Source organism: Triticum aestivum, chromosome 2B (assembly GCF_018294505.1).
Source record: "Triticum aestivum cultivar Chinese Spring chromosome 2B, IWGSC CS RefSeq v2.1, whole genome shotgun sequence".
NCBI classification, from domain to species: domain Eukaryota; kingdom Viridiplantae; phylum Streptophyta; class Magnoliopsida; order Poales; family Poaceae; genus Triticum; species Triticum aestivum.
This window is the reverse complement of record NC_057798.1, coordinates 402,176,756-402,191,851: the sequence shown is the minus strand read 5'-3', so window position 1 is coordinate 402,191,851 and position 15,096 is coordinate 402,176,756. Positions and strand designations below refer to the sequence as shown.

Here is a 15,096-nt window from a genome sequence, read left to right as displayed (position 1 = left end):
TCGATGTGTGGAGTAATAGTGGTAGATGTAGGCAGAAGTCGGTCTACTGATTTCGGACGTGATGCCTATATACATGAACATTGTCTTGGATATCATCATGATTATTTGCTTTTCTATCAGTTGTCCAACAATAATTTGTTTACCCACCGTATGCTATTTTCAAGAGAGAAGGCTCTAGTGAAAACTATGGCCGCCGGATATACTTTTATCATATATTAAAATTCAAAAATACCTTGCTGCAATTTTTCTATACTTATTTTATTTTGTGTTTTATTTATCTATTTATCACTACAAAATTTAATCTTGCAAATAATCGTCAAGGGATTGACATCCCCTTGTTCGCGTTGGGTGCAAATATTTGTTATTTTATGTGCAGGTACTGCTAAAGGTGTTGCGTGATTCTCCTACTGGATTGATAACCTTGATTCTTAACTGAGTGAAATACTTATCTCTACTGTACTACATCATCCCCTCCTCTTCGGGGAAATCCCAACGCAGCTCGCAAGTAGCAGTAGATCGGAGCCCGGAAGACCAACTCGAAGAAGAAGCGCCGCCATCCGCCTGAACGCTGCCCCTGCAGGGACTAAAAACCCTAACCTAAACTGCTAGCCGGAGTTGAGGCACTGGAATTCTCCTTCCCGCCGCCAGCCACCGGAGCGGCAGACAGAGGAGAGACGAATCCACACGCTCGCTGGAGTTGTTTGGAGGGAAGGTGTAACCCTAGCCGCCACTAATCTTAACCCTTCATAATAACTTATGTTCACTTCTCTGGTCTGGTCCCTCGTCAATTCCCATGAATCAAACAAGGGAATATAAATTCTCACACATAATTCCTATCATGTGCGAAAAAGTGGATTGGTAATAAAACGACTCATCTCATGTCTAATCTTAATAGAACTCCCTACACTAAACTCCCAGTCCCCTTCCCAAATATTGCCAAACACGTTGTTAATGTAACGTTAGAGGAAAAATTTATAAATTTAAAATACTCGTTTGAAAAAAAATAGTTCAAAGAATGGAAGATTATGAAAAACATAATTGTATGGAAAAGGCACACATGAAAAGCATTGCATTAGTGCAGGGACAAATAACTATGCATTTGCGTCTGCAAAACAGAAGGAAATAAATAAATGATAAGATCGCCTCTCATGAAAAAAGAAGATTCCTTTTGACAGATTAAAGCAGAATTGAAAGTGCCTCGGATGGCACCATTACCAATGACCCAAGCGGGGGCAGAAGACTGGCTGTCAGCCCGTGAGGGGAGAGGAATTGGGTCATTCAAGACGAAGATGCATCCTCTGATCTGTCCATTGTTCATCCACTGATCTAACCCCCCACACTAAACCCACCAATCTTCTTCCAAGAGACGCCACCGGCATCGCCGTCGCCGTCGCCGTCACCATGTCCTCCTCCGACGACGAGCTCCTTCTTGTCCAGGAGCTCCCCATGGACATGCACTCGGACGGTGGCGCTCCTCAGCGCCGCCTGGCCCACGTCCTCCTCCCTATCGACCGTGCCCCTGGCCCGCCCCCTTTCCGCCCGCCTCCCCCTCCCTCCGCCGCCACCGCCGCCGAGTTCCGCGTCGCCTTCAGGGGCTGGCTCGGCGCCCCGCGCCACTGGGAGCTCTGGGTCGCCAAGCTACGCCCGATCCACGAGCGCCTCTGGCGGGAACTTGGGATCTTTGACGCCGTCCTCGCCTCCACCTACAGGATCAAGAGGGACGCCTCCGCCGTGCTCCACCTCGCCTCCTTCTGGTCCCCCTCCACCAGCACCTTCGTCTTCCCCTGGGGCGAGGCCACCATCACGCTCGAGGACGTCGCCGTGCTTGGGGGCTTCCCCGCCGACGGCTCCCCCGTGCCCGCGCCGCTGCCGCACCAGTGGCGCCCGGACGAGGCGGCGCTCAACGGGGTGCGCCTCGACTTCAACCGGAGCGCCTGCAAGAAGGCGCACCATGCCGCCTGGATGAAGCACTTCCTCACGGACACGGACATGGACGCCGTCATCGAGCACGCCGCCTTCCTTGCGCTCTGGCTCACGCGCTTCGTGCTCCCAGGCCACCCGGAGTCCACCATGCGCCAGTCCCTCTTCCCGCTTGCTGTCCGCATGGCGCGCGGTGACCACGTCGCCATTGGGCCAGCCGTGCTCGCGTCCCTGTACCGGGACCTGCGTGAGATGAAGACTTACTTGGTGGCCGCAGGCGCAACAGGCGGCAATGCAGAGTTGCTGTCTCCCTTGTCAGTACATGCGCCCCTCTACATCCTTCAGTTATGGATGTGGGAGCGGTTCCCTGTACTCTGGGATGGAAAGCCCAACCTCATCAAGGATGGCGAACCAAGGGCTGCTAGCTGGCATGATGTGAGCAAGAAGATGAATCCAATGATGATCCGCGAGGTCCTCAATTCGGGGAGGAACTTTTTATGGCGGCCCTATACCAGTTCGGAGCAAGCATGCAAGGATCATAGCGGGTGGGTTCGTGGCAGTGATATAAACGAAGATGAGGAATTGATTTCACTCGCGCATTGCCTGCATGCTTGTGAGCTAGTGGGGATGGATTGCATTGAGCAGTACCTCCCACACCGCGTTGCAATGCAGTTTGGACTAGACCAAGATGTGCCTGGGGATGTTCGCCGAGCAAATGAGGATTGGGGGGTTGCATGGGAGACCTACGATTTGGAGGGGAAGAACGTAGCCATCTTTACCCCTTGCTCTGAACCAGGAGTCACGGCTCGGTATGCAGAGTGGTGGACGCAGCCATTGCCACCTGACCTTGATGTTGGGGCAGGAAGCATTTCTGTGGAAGGGAAGCTTTCCAAGCGTAAGGTGAAGAAGACACGGGCAGCCATGGAAGCCGAGGCAGAAAGGGAGCGGAAAATGAAGAAGGCTCGAGTCTCCCCTAATAATGATAAAAAGCGAAAACTTGAGGAGTTGTATGATGCGAAGCTGTCGGATTGGCTTGCAGCCGGAAGGAATGGGAGCAGTGGAACGAGTGGTGGCAGCTGCAAAAGGGGATCCTCGCCAAAATCTGTTGCTGGATCAGACAAGTCCCTGTCAGCTAGTGCTGGGACTAGAGATGATATTGTACTTCTTGTGCCAAGGAAGCAGGTGCCAACTCCTACTGTAAACCTGAGGAAGGATAGGGATATGAATCTGGGTAGGGGAGATGATGGAAACTTCATGGCTAAGTCTCTGGTAGGGACAAAGTACAAAGGTGTGTATTTGAAGGGCTCTATGGCAGGTGATGTAGATCATTTAGTGAATGAGCCATATTTTGACGAGACAGTGGTGTCAACTGAAATCTCTACATTCAATGAAGATGCCAAGGATGAATGGAGTGACCAGATTTTGAAAAATACCAGTGAGCTGATCAGAGAGGAACCTCCTGCTGTCCCTAATATGCCTGAGGAGGTTAAACCTGCAGTATCTATGGAGAGAGAAGAATACAGTGATCTCTTGACTGATGTTGATTTCAGCGAGGATGTCATAGAGGAAGCTATCACAGTTGATAAGCCCACAAATTTCTCCAGTGCACCTGAAGGAGGCGATGCTGTGATGATGGAGGAAAAAATAGTTAATCTTCTTGAAGATAAGTGTCTTGATGCTACAGGTAGACCAGAAGAAGGCACCATTGTTACTCAGGAGTTGGAGAAGAAAGCCAAACTTGCAGTTGACGAGTCTCGTGGTATGTCAAATAAACCCGAAGAAGTCGTTGCTCTTGTCACGAAAGACATAGAAGAAAAGGGTAATGTAGCGGTGGCTATTGAAGGTACCGTAGTTTCAGAAGGAGTTGAAAGGGTTGGGGAGGGAACAAGTCATTCTATTGGAGTCTTGTCAGGGAGCAAACAAGGAGCCTATGCAGGTGTTACGAACAATCCTCAGGAGACAGTGGCTTTGCCTGAGGAAATTCTTCTAGTTCAGCAGGCAAATGATGTTGGTGAATGTGTTGAAATGTCATGCATAATGGAGGATACTTGTGCTGCTGCTGGAGTGACAACAAATGATGAAGAAACCGCTTTAGGTTTTGTCGCCGATGAGGAGAGGGAGATTTCCTGTAAAGAAGAGACTGGAGGAGAAAGCGATCAGATGGCTATGAAAGATAGCGAGCAGAAGCCTCAGGAAGCTCCTCCAGTTGACATTGTAGAATGTGGAGAAGACATTTCTCTTATGGAAAAAGACAATGAGGGTGAACACGAAAATGTTCCTCAAACAGTGGAGGCAGTGGTCACTGACATTAATATGGCTGCAGTTCTTTTAGGTGTTCCTGAAGAAGGGAGTGCAGACGTGGATAAAGCTCTGAATCTAACACAGAAAGACGCTGAAGATGTGCACAAGAAAGTTGCAGAAGTAGAGGATGCAGAACATGTACAAATTAATACTATGGCAAATGGAGGTTCAAATGAAGGGCACAACGAAGTTGCTGAAGTAGAGGATGTAGACATTGCAGAGGCAGAGATGCGTGCACAGTTTGATACTGAGAAACCTGAGGAAGCTACAGAAGCAGGGCATGCAGATATGGATGATGGTAAGAGATTAACAGGGAGAGATACTGTTGAGGAGCCTGGAGATGTTCTTGAAGGTGCACATGCAGAAGCGGAAAAGGCTAGGGAGCTCATAGAGAACAATGATGATGATAAGCTAGCAGAGTTTCCTGGTATAACACATGCAGAAATGGAAGAGGTAAAGAATTTGATGAAGGAAGATGCAGATGAGAAGTTTGATATACAAAGTGCAAAAATGAAAGGAGCTCATAAGCCAATGGAGGAAGATACTGATGGTAAGCTTCAGGAAGTTTTTGACGTAGAGCATGCAGAAACCAAACATACGAAGGTTTTGATTAAGGGAGTTGCAGACAAGAAGTTTGAAGAAAATTCTGAATTGAGAAGTATAGGGATTGATGGCACTCATGGGCCAATGGAGGAAAGCACTGATGGTAAGGTCAAGGCAGTACCCGAAGTGAATGCGGAAGTAGAACAAGCCAATGGGACCATGAGGGGCAATGATAGGCCCGACAGCATCCTGCAAATAGACCTTCCAGCAAGGGACGAAGCCGGGTGCTTGGCCAAGAAAGATATTGAAGAAGATTATGCGGAAGTTCCACAAGGAAAGCGCGCGAACATAAACAATGAGGCACCAATTGAGAAAGATGCAAAGCAGGCCAAGAAAGATATTGAAGAAGATAATGGGGAAGTTCCACAAGGAAAGCACGCGAACATAAACGATGAGGCACCAATTGAGAAAGATGCCAAGCAAAAGCCCAATGCAGGTGGCTTGGATTTACCAGAGAAAGAAGTCGATGGGTCCAAAGAGGTTTACCAAGTGAAACGAGAAGAAGGGGTGGGACGCAAGGTGTTAAGGGTGAAAGATACCGAGGAGAATACTAAGGATGCTCTTGGGGTTAAACAGGCAGAAGAACGACAAGGGGAAGCACTGACAGCAGGATATATGTACAACTACATTGAAGAAATAGTGGAGCAGGTGGATGGACAAAGCAAAACACTCACAAGGATAGGTGTTGAGGAAAATCCCAAAGAAATCACTCAGGAACAGGAGAAAGAATTTGACAACGATACAGTGGAATCTTTAAAGAATTCAATCAATAGTTTGTTATGTAGCCCAGCCATCATACAGTCAAAAGAAGGGCAGAAGGAAGTTCCTGTTGAAGGCATGACGGAGAAGCACTGCCTTCAGGATGTTGGGTTGATAAATGAGAGGGAATCATTGTCTGTTGGAGCTGCTATGGAGATTCAAGGAGTAGATGACCACAGAACTTTGGACATGCATGAGGTGAGTATGCTTGTAAATCTTTTACTGTATTAACTGGTAGAGTAGTTAATATGATTGTTCTCTTTTGCAGGAAGTGTCTATTAAACAGATAGATGAGTGTGGAATAATATTCACAAATAAGGAGACACAAATATTGGAAGACAGCCATATGGTAGGAGATGGATCTAACGATTTGGTTCTTATGGAGGTTGATGAAACTTGGTCTACAATCGAAATTCAGAACCAGGAGGCTTTGGACTTGGACAAGGTGAGTGCACTTGCAGAATCTCCATCTGAAATATCTTTTCTGAGTCCTGATAGTTGATCTTTTGTAGCAACAAACAACTGAGGAAAGACAAGATTTAGGACCTACAATCGAGAACAAGAAAATGGCAATGTTAGGAGATGTCATTACGCTTGGGTGCTGTGAATTTCAAGCTGATTCACCTGAGACCAAAATTAATGAGGTCCTGTCTACCAAAGGAATACAGAATCAGGAGCATTTGGACATTAAGGAAGTGAGTCTACTGACAATATAATGTTTCTTTGATTGGTGGAATCTGATCATACTCTTTTACAGGAACAAGCATCGGAAAAAGAATTGGGGTGTATAATCACAGAAGGAAATGCAAGACCCTTGGTACTGGTCGATACACTTGGTGGTGGTGGAGCAGATACCACTGTGGCTATCGTGGATGTTAACAAGGCTAATTGTGTTGAAGGAATACAAAATATGGAAGCGTGCGGCATTGAGGAGGCAAGTACAACTTTAGAATAGCCATCTGAGTTAACTATGATTCAATCTGACAAGGCTGTTTTCCATTTGCAGGCAAGGCAGGACAAACAGGACAATGGTGTTGGAGATGGGAGGATCTTGGAAGACATGAGCGCCAATGATAGTGGTGATGTGGGAACACGGAACCAGTGGGATTTATGCATGGAGAAAGTAATGGAGCTTTGATCCCTAACCCCACCCCTTGCGTGTGGGTCTCTCTATATACATATACTAGTAGAATCTGATGGATATTGTCCACAGGAACCGGCGGTGCTGGAGAAGCAGGACGAGGGAACAGCAGATGAGAACACAGGGAGAATGTTGGTTGACACAGATGCTCCTGAATGTGGTGAAGCGAAACCTGATGGGACCTTGAAAATGAATAATGATGTTCTTTGTACACAAGCTGTTAATATGGCCGAGGATAAAATTTCTTTGCAAAACCAGCAGAAATGTGTGCCATTGGGAGACCACAATAAATCAGATCCACAGGAACCGGCGGTGCTGGAGAAGCAGGATGAGAGAACAACAGATGAGAACACAGGGAGAATGTTGGTTAACACAGATGCACCTGAATGTGGTGAAGCGAAACCTGATGGGACAATGCAAATGAATAATGATGCTCTTTGTACACAAGCTGTTAATATGGCAGAAGATAAAGTTTCTTCCCAAAACCAGCAGAAATGTGTGCCATTGGGAGACCACAATAAATCAGATGTTGAAGACTCTGGATGGAATCAAGCTGCAAGAAAAGAGTCCAAGGGGGCTCTTCAATCAGAGTCTGAACATGAGATCGAAGTGAAACAAGAAATTTTAGAGAATGATGAAGCGTCTGAACAAGAGCAGACCTACACAGAGAGTGCCTCAGTTGCTCCTTCAGGTATGGATCACCGGGGTGAGAATAATAACAAAGGGGCTGAAGAATCGATAAGAAACTATGGGAAGCATGTTTCTGATACAGTAAACACAGGTTGCCAGCCCAGTAAATTTGGCCGACCAAGTACTGAAGAGGTCAGGAGAATACATAGTGGCAGTATATCTGTCTATCTGAAAGACATCACAGTATATCAGGAAAGAATTCGTTCTGATCCATCAAAGAGTACACATGTAAACAATGCTGGGTATTATTCTCGACATGGAGCTCTGGAACCAGTTTCAGTCAGCAAGGATATCAAAGTTCCATTGCATGACAATGGGAGGGTTTGTGGAAGAGATGGTGCACTGGAGTTGGTGACAGGTCCACCAGAAGAGACGCCTCGATGGAGACAAGAGCAATATGCACTTAATATTTTAGAAGATGTGCAAAATGCTCGCATTGCTGAGAAAACTAGGATGGAGATGGAGATCAGAATACTGAAGGCACAGATTGCTAGCATGCAGAGACAAGTGATGAACATGGATCATGTTGGTGAGGTTATTTCCAGATCAAAAAGGCATTGACCTTTAATTAGCTCCATGCTAAATGATAGGTTAGCATAAAATTTCATGTAGAACTGTACTTCCTTTGTGAGATCAAACACCAATGCACGCTAGTTTGCTTCGTTTGTGTTGACTCTCATGAAGGTCGGTACGCACCTTTTCTCTGGGGTGAAGTTTATTTAATTTTTTTGCTTTCCTGAATGAAGGTGAGAGTTGCAATCTAAATAAAATAAGCCTCCAGAAGTTCATGTGTAGTGACTGAATTTTAACCTGCCTAAATTGATCCAGTTGAGAAGACGAATTGGCTGGTAGTTTTTGGTGCAAAGTTAGTTTCTCATAAAATTCTGGGTATTACTTATAAGTAACTTGTAGCTCTGTTATAGCTTGCAACGATGAAACCAAGGCAAATACTCATCACCAAGCATTCTTTCAGCTGTTACTTTAAAAAGATCTCATACTTTCCGTGAAACAGTAAAAAGAATTACAACCTTGCATTTAAATACGGCAACACCCAGCCAGTTTTATTTATAGGGTCTTAAAAAAGGAAGGTAAGAAAAAAAGGCTCGTCAACCACTTGTATCCATAGAGATACAGAGTTCATTGCTCAGAAATACACTATAGGTAGCAGTTAACCTGCAGGAACTGAACTAGACAAGAACAGGAGCCGGAGGAGGAGCAGCAACCGTCCGGGCTGCCACGGATGATGCCGCTGGCTTCCCCCGGCCCATTGTGAACCCACGTGTCCCGTCGGGCATCCTCGGGCCCTGGGGAGGCTGCCTGGGGCTGAATGGGCACTTCTGAGAAACCTGCCTGGGGCTCAATGGGCATTTCTGGGACGCCTGGCGAGGGCTCGATGGGTCAAAGTGGCCGACTGCGCCTGCGGGAGCAGACTGCGGGCTGTGCGGTGCCACGATATGGAGCTTCCCTCGCCCTCTTGCCCACCCTTTCTTGGCCCCACTCTGGTGATCCTCTGGCTGTGAAATTGGCAGTTTGCATGAGACAAGAAACCTGGAACAACTGCCTGTCCAACTGAATGGAAATCGGCATTGGAACTGTAGCCAGTGATGTGCTTACATGAGCTTCAGGTGAATGGATAGCTTCTGAAGTTGGGGAGTCGGATGACACCTGTGAGTGTGGCGATTCGTCATCGGAACCAGCGTAGTGGTCGAAATCAGGCCTCTTGAGCCTCATTACTGACTTGGGCTGTGACAAAATCATGGAGTTGCAGTAAAACAGATATGAGTAGCTGAAGATCAATACTGATTTGTAAGAAGAGGGTTCTTACAGAGCGCCTGAGTACTGTGCGCACACGGAGGCCTTTCCTCCAGTTCCGCTCATCGTTTAGCTTCTCTACCTGTCAGGAATTATTTTGAAGGTGCACCCATCAGTCTAACTACATGAAGAGCCAATGACCTGAAAAAATGACCAGTACTGTGGTGGTAAATACTCACTGCTTTCTCAGCTTGCTGTGAGGTCTCATATTCGACTAAAGCATGCATCTTCCACAAGAGCACAAGGTAAAATAGTTACAACATAATTTTGCTGGAAAAAAAATGTTTACTGTTCTGGACCTGATCTAGGCAAACATCAAACTTGTCAATCTACACAATGAGCCTCAGATGGTATGATGATTGTGACACATATAGATCCTCTGGTGGTGCACTAAGAGTTGAGTTGAGTTGAAAAGGTGAAATAAATACCTTGTTACTCACAAGTGTGTCTGACTTGGAAGCCCTGGCTGAGCTAGGCTCTTGGGGGTGGCATATCTTGATGTTCTTCACACTGGTTGGCATGCCAGTTACATCGTTAATGGACGACATCAGTTCCTACATACGATTTATTTGGCGACAATTTGCAAACTGCGGGGAATTAATTGCCTTATCTGACCTTCCAACGACACTGAAGACCTTCTCGAGGCTGTTTCTTGATGAGTCCTCTGGCAAATTCTCCGCTATGATCATCCGAGACTGCGCAGACAAAAAAAAGGTGGTGGTTCAGTTGTGGGTGGGTGGGCAGACTAGAGATGAGATGGAGTCTTTGCAAGTCAGTGACCTGAAGTTCTTCTTTGTGCTTCTCGGTGAAGGGCTGCCTGCGCCGAACTTTCTTCCCATCATCGCTCACAATCTGCAGCCAAAATTTCATTATCCTGTGAGAAGGATGCTTCATCTGGTAGCTGCAACAAACAATGGCTATAGGTTGCAAGGAGCAGCTTAATTACAAGCTTCGTGGAGGTGCGGAGAGCCTTGACCAGCATCTGGTTGGTTGCTCCCAGAGACTTGATCTTCTTCCATGATGAAATGACTGACAAGGGAACTGTATGCATGTAAAGAAATAATATGTCTAGCTTAGTCTGAATATTTTATACTGTAGCACTCTTTCGCTGCGCTGCACAAGAATGAAATACGTACAATGTCTTGTGAATGAACATTGTTTCCTGTGCTTACCGTAGCCTTCGGAGTCCTTGTTCATGATCTTGAGCAAGAACTCGTTGGCGACCAGGTTAATGTCGCTGAACTGGTACTCGACCTGCTTGACGATCTTCTGCGCGACGTCGGCGGAGCCGCCGCCGTTGCCCTTGGCCTGGGCGCTGTTGCTGGCGGCGGCGGCGGCGGCGAACTTGGCGTGCGCGAAGTCGGGCATGAAGAAGACGGGCTCGTGGTCATGGAGGAAGCTCCAGTCGGGCGCCGGCTGCATCTGCAGGAAGGGCGAGTAGTACCCGCCCGCCGGCGCGGACATGGGCGTGGCGGTGGGCGACATGGGCACGAACTCCGGCGCGTGCACGTTGAACTTGAAGGACGCCGGCGCCGACATGGGCGTGGGCGGCGCCGCGGTGGCGGTGGCGCTGGCGTCGGGGTCAGGGCTGCTCTCCTTCGCGGCGGCCATGGCTGGCGGTCAGGTGGTGACCCAGGAATGACGGATGGATCGTGGCCGGCGCGGCGAGCTTATATAAAGGCGGGTGGGGGAAGGAGGAATGGTTGGTCTGTGCGTTTCATGGCCGCTTCTCCCGCGCACGCATGCACTGCACGCCCGCATGTCTCGTCTTCTCCAGCCCTTGACCCTTGACCCCAATGAGGGACTCCGCTTACATCTAGGGCCCCTAAATCTCCCTGCTAATTTGGACCTGCGCCTCTCCACTAATCTGCCACCTCAATCGCTACTAACCCCTTTAACCAAACAAGCAACCTAATCTTGCATTACTGCAGTGAATCTGCAACGTTGCACCAGCACCCACACACACACACACAAAAAAAAAAAAACAGAACATTACACATCGCACTAGAACGGAAATGGTTCATATCAGCAAGTGCTAACTGTATTTCCATCAAGCAGAAACAACCGTGTTTTCTTGTCCATGAGCTAGACATTTTATAGAGCCAACACAAGACAATTTGCAAGGAAGAAATAATGGCAACACGCAGGGATTTCATGTCCTGGAGATTCTAGCAGAGCTCAACTGTAAGATTTAACTGGGGAACAAAACATCTCCTCAAGCCATGATCTTTGCTGACCTCATGTAAAGGCTCTCGACAACCTTCCCCACATTCGAAATTGTTTCGAGCGTAGCAGGGAATATCGCCTCCGTCTTGGCGTCTTCGAAGATGATGAGGCAGCCCGCACCCTGATCCAGAGTCCCTGCGAATTTCTTGTCCAGGATCATCTGTGACAGCTTCTTCTCAACATGCTCAATTGGCAGCTCAATCATCTCTGCTACGTGCGCAATCTCCACCCTTGAGTAGGCTTCAATCAGCCTGCACAGGTTCTGCTCCAGGAGGGTATCATACAGAGACGAGAGGTGCCTGTGGACAATAGGATCCTCCTCCAGCTGGGCCTTGTAGTCACCAAGAGCGGTTTCAAAGTACTTCAGAGATCGTTTCGAGTAGGCATCCGCAACAGCTTTCATAGCATCCACATCAGGACCAACATACTTCAGGCCTGCCTTAGACGAGATCACTCCTGCAACATCATCAGCTTGGTTGACCATTATCTTGCACAGAAGCATGTACTTCAAGCAGAAGATGGCCTTAGGGTCGTCCAGTGCATTAAACCCTTCAAACGCTTCAAAGAAGTAACTGTAGGCAGTCTTGTAATCCTTCTCTTCGGCATGAAGGATTCCACTCTGCAGGTCAATAGTGCCCTGCTGCGCTGGCGGAACATAAATGGCATTCGCTGCAGTTCTTGCGGCAGTCAGAGAAGCCTTGGCCTTTGGAAGGTTCCTTAGAGAGAAATGGAGTTTGCTCTCCAGAAGGTCAATGTCAACAAGAAGCAATTTGTCATCCAGCCTCCTCACTTCCTTGATAAGACCAGAAAGAAGGGTAAGAGCTTCAGTGTACTCCTGACTTTCCAAAAGAAGGGCTGCTAGTCTTGCTTCCACACGCTGCCTGAGGAAGGTACGTTTCTCTGCACGTGTCCATTCCACCATCTCCTTGCAGAGTGAGATCTGAAGATCAGATGTTCCAGGTATCTTGGAAACGGCATCAATGATGCCACGTACAATCTTTGCGGTCTTTGCCTTGGGAATCAGTGCGAAAAATGGCCTGAGCTGGGTCAACAGATTCCTAAGCTCCTGGGCTCTGTTCTCTTTTGTGAGATAGTTTGTCAGATTTGTAATGGCAACTTCTTTTGTTCTAACTGCATCTGAAGAAGAAGACGGGTCTTCAAGCACACGGTAGAGGATTAAAATGGACTCTGAAGCATCCTTAGCTTCCTGAGCCATTGCAATTGACTCAGTGGTAGCAGGAAGATACGATGATTGCATCGCAGACATGGTCAGTACACCCTGTCACAACAGGATATGGATTATTCAAAAATAAATCATATCGACCAAGAAGGCAGTGTAAATAATAACCAATAGAGTGGACAACACATAATAATCGAGCATCTGGAGGGCATAAATATGAAGAGAAGCTCGGCCAACATAAACCAAATAAACAGCTTTAATGGCTCAATTGGTACGCAACTAGTTGCAGCACCTTGTTATTTACTGAGGCCCAAAGTCAAGAATGAAAAACAGATATACTTATACATAACCGAAGATCAGACACTAAATTCACCATCTTTGGCAACCAACAAAACATCTAGTTGATACACCAAACATTATACTGAATCATCTGGAGAGGAACGTATTAAGAGGAGCTCAGCCAGTACAATGGCTCAATAAACTAGTTTCAAGACATAGTTATTCAACTAGGCCTAACATTAGGATTTGAGATGCAGATATACTTGTACAGATCCTAATATGAGCCACTTAAAATGCAAAAGAACAGCTTAAGGTTTCAGAAGGTAAGTCGGCTCCTATGCATTTTGGAATAGCTACATCACATTGCAGACTTGAAAATTAGAACATATGTACCGACAACCTTGGTAGCGGGCATGGTCTAAACCCTACCACCGTCATGGCTGACATGCATACTGATTAGAGTTGAGAGATACAGTAAGAAAAAGACTTGTGAGATACAATAATAAGTAAAGTTAAGAAAATTGGGCGAAATCACCATTGTACGGTGTACCCCAAGCCTTCAGCCTATATCTCATCAAATGCCAACAGGTGAGCAAAAGAAGTTGCTAATGGCGTTTGACAGATTTCTTGATGGAAAGCAACAAGGAGTTAAATTAAATTGATGATTCCCCTTTTCTCAATTCGGTGGTTCCACGGGTATTTTGCGAATAGAGTTGGCTCGTCAGCTAACGAACAAATCCATATGAAGATGTACAACCTAGAACTGAGAATCCCCCTTTAAGAATCGCTCCGTTTGAGCCCTCAGGAGCCAGATCTCGTCCTCAAACCAAATCAAGCAGTGCGAGCTAACAGAAGCACCGGACCACGACTGTAATCGAAGAAACTGGATCCTACTGACATTACAAAATAAAGACACGAATTCGCCATGGCGGGACTATCCAATCCGAAGTAAGACTCAACCCTAACTGGGACGGCGGGATCTAGGAGATGGGGGGAGGAAGGCGGGAGAAGAAGGGACGGGGGAGGGGCCGCAGTACCGGGCGAGCGATGGCGGATTTCCTGCAGAGATGAGACGGAGCGGAGGAAGCAAACTCTCAATGGCGGCCGGCCCAATGGGTAGAAGGAACTGGACTTGGAGAAGAAGCTGGTCTGTTCTCTTGAGGTTGCTAGTTTGCGTCGAGGACGGGGGAAGTGTTTGCTACGTCTCCCTGCCAAACGGGTCCCGGTTGCCAGGCTCTCAGATTTTTCTCCTTTTCACAAGTTTTTTTTAGTTGAACCGCGCTCTTTATTTAATGTAACGATGTTCATTTTGGGATACAAAGGGTGTGTTCAGTTGGGGGACCATCCCAAACTGTCATGGAATGGAATGGTTCCATTCCAGAGGAACGGGTCTGTTCCATTCCTGTGTTTGGTAGGAGCAAAAGAGTAGAACGGGTCGGTTCCGTTCAAGTGTTTGGTTGGAAGCACGTAATGAAAAATGAAACGACCTAAAATTTAAAATTTCGGCAGCATTTCGTTTGTAATTTGATTAAAAACAACATAACAGTTGATATCGACAAGTTTATAACACATGAATGACAGCACATAACATAATTTTCAACAAGGTGCACATACAATCATACAGTTCACAAACGAAATTCCCAAAAGCATCAAAGTGCAATAGTCATACATGTCAAATTCACCACTGGTTGACAACCACATATGTCAAGTTCACAACGCAGTCTTCAAAAGCAGCCACAAGTTCACATAATTGTCAAGCATACAACCATATTGAATTTAGAAGTTCTTCTTCACATACCTACTCACCCAAAAAGACTTGTTGATTTGGGTAAGTTTCATGAAGGCTCTTGCTGTCTTGGGGTTGTCCACAAGATGGGCATAGTAGTGGGCTAGGTGCTCTTCATCAAAATCTGGCAATACAGACACTACATCCCAAAGGTCGTCGGGTATATCATCATCATCTCCACTAGACTTAGCAAGCGCTTCAGCCACAAGTTTGAACCCATCTTTGAGAGTGGTAACTAGTGGATCATCAACAATGTTCTTTACCTTAGCCTTCTTTTTGGGTGGTGCTTTGGGGTCAGAAGACTCACCAACATTTGGTGACGTGTTCACCTCACCATTCTCCTCGTCTTCAATATCAATAGAAAGAAGATCATTGCCAGACCTAGCACCCAGCCCCTTA

General features: G+C 46.9%; 3 protein-coding genes across 3 annotated transcripts; 1 reads left to right on the top strand and 2 right to left on the bottom strand.

Annotated features, from left to right (window-relative positions):
* Positions 1–1,208: 1,208 nt before the first annotated feature.
* Positions 1,209–8,208, top strand: LOC123045152 (uncharacterized). Its single transcript, XM_044468094.1, has 6 exons — positions 1,209–5,781; positions 5,852–6,028; positions 6,096–6,278; positions 6,341–6,517; positions 6,590–6,706; positions 6,797–8,208. Exons 1-6 carry the CDS (start codon positions 1,402–1,404, stop codon positions 7,973–7,975), a joined length of 6,213 nt encoding a protein of 2,070 aa, XP_044324029.1. The 5' UTR covers positions 1,209–1,401; the 3' UTR covers positions 7,976–8,208.
* A 182-nt stretch (positions 8,209–8,390) lies between these two features.
* LOC123045153 (la-related protein 6C) lies at positions 8,391–10,998 on the bottom strand. Its single transcript, XM_044468095.1, has 9 exons — positions 10,399–10,998; positions 10,173–10,267; positions 10,007–10,078; positions 9,842–9,921; positions 9,655–9,736; positions 9,406–9,453; positions 9,240–9,308; positions 9,029–9,157; positions 8,391–8,928 (listed from the first exon to the last, which is right to left on the bottom strand). The coding sequence occupies exons 1-9, from the start codon at positions 10,835–10,837 to the stop codon at positions 8,602–8,604; spliced, it is 1,341 nt and encodes a 446-aa protein (XP_044324030.1). The 5' UTR covers positions 10,838–10,998; the 3' UTR covers positions 8,391–8,601.
* A 233-nt stretch (positions 10,999–11,231) lies between these two features.
* Positions 11,232–14,156, bottom strand: LOC123045154 (26S proteasome non-ATPase regulatory subunit 11 homolog). The gene is made up of 2 exons (XM_044468096.1): positions 13,949–14,156; positions 11,232–12,731 (listed from the first exon to the last, which is right to left on the bottom strand). Exon 2 carries the CDS (start codon positions 12,717–12,719, stop codon positions 11,442–11,444), a length of 1,278 nt encoding a protein of 425 aa, XP_044324031.1. The 5' UTR covers positions 12,720–12,731; positions 13,949–14,156; the 3' UTR covers positions 11,232–11,441.
* Between the last annotated feature and the right edge of the window lie 940 nt (positions 14,157–15,096).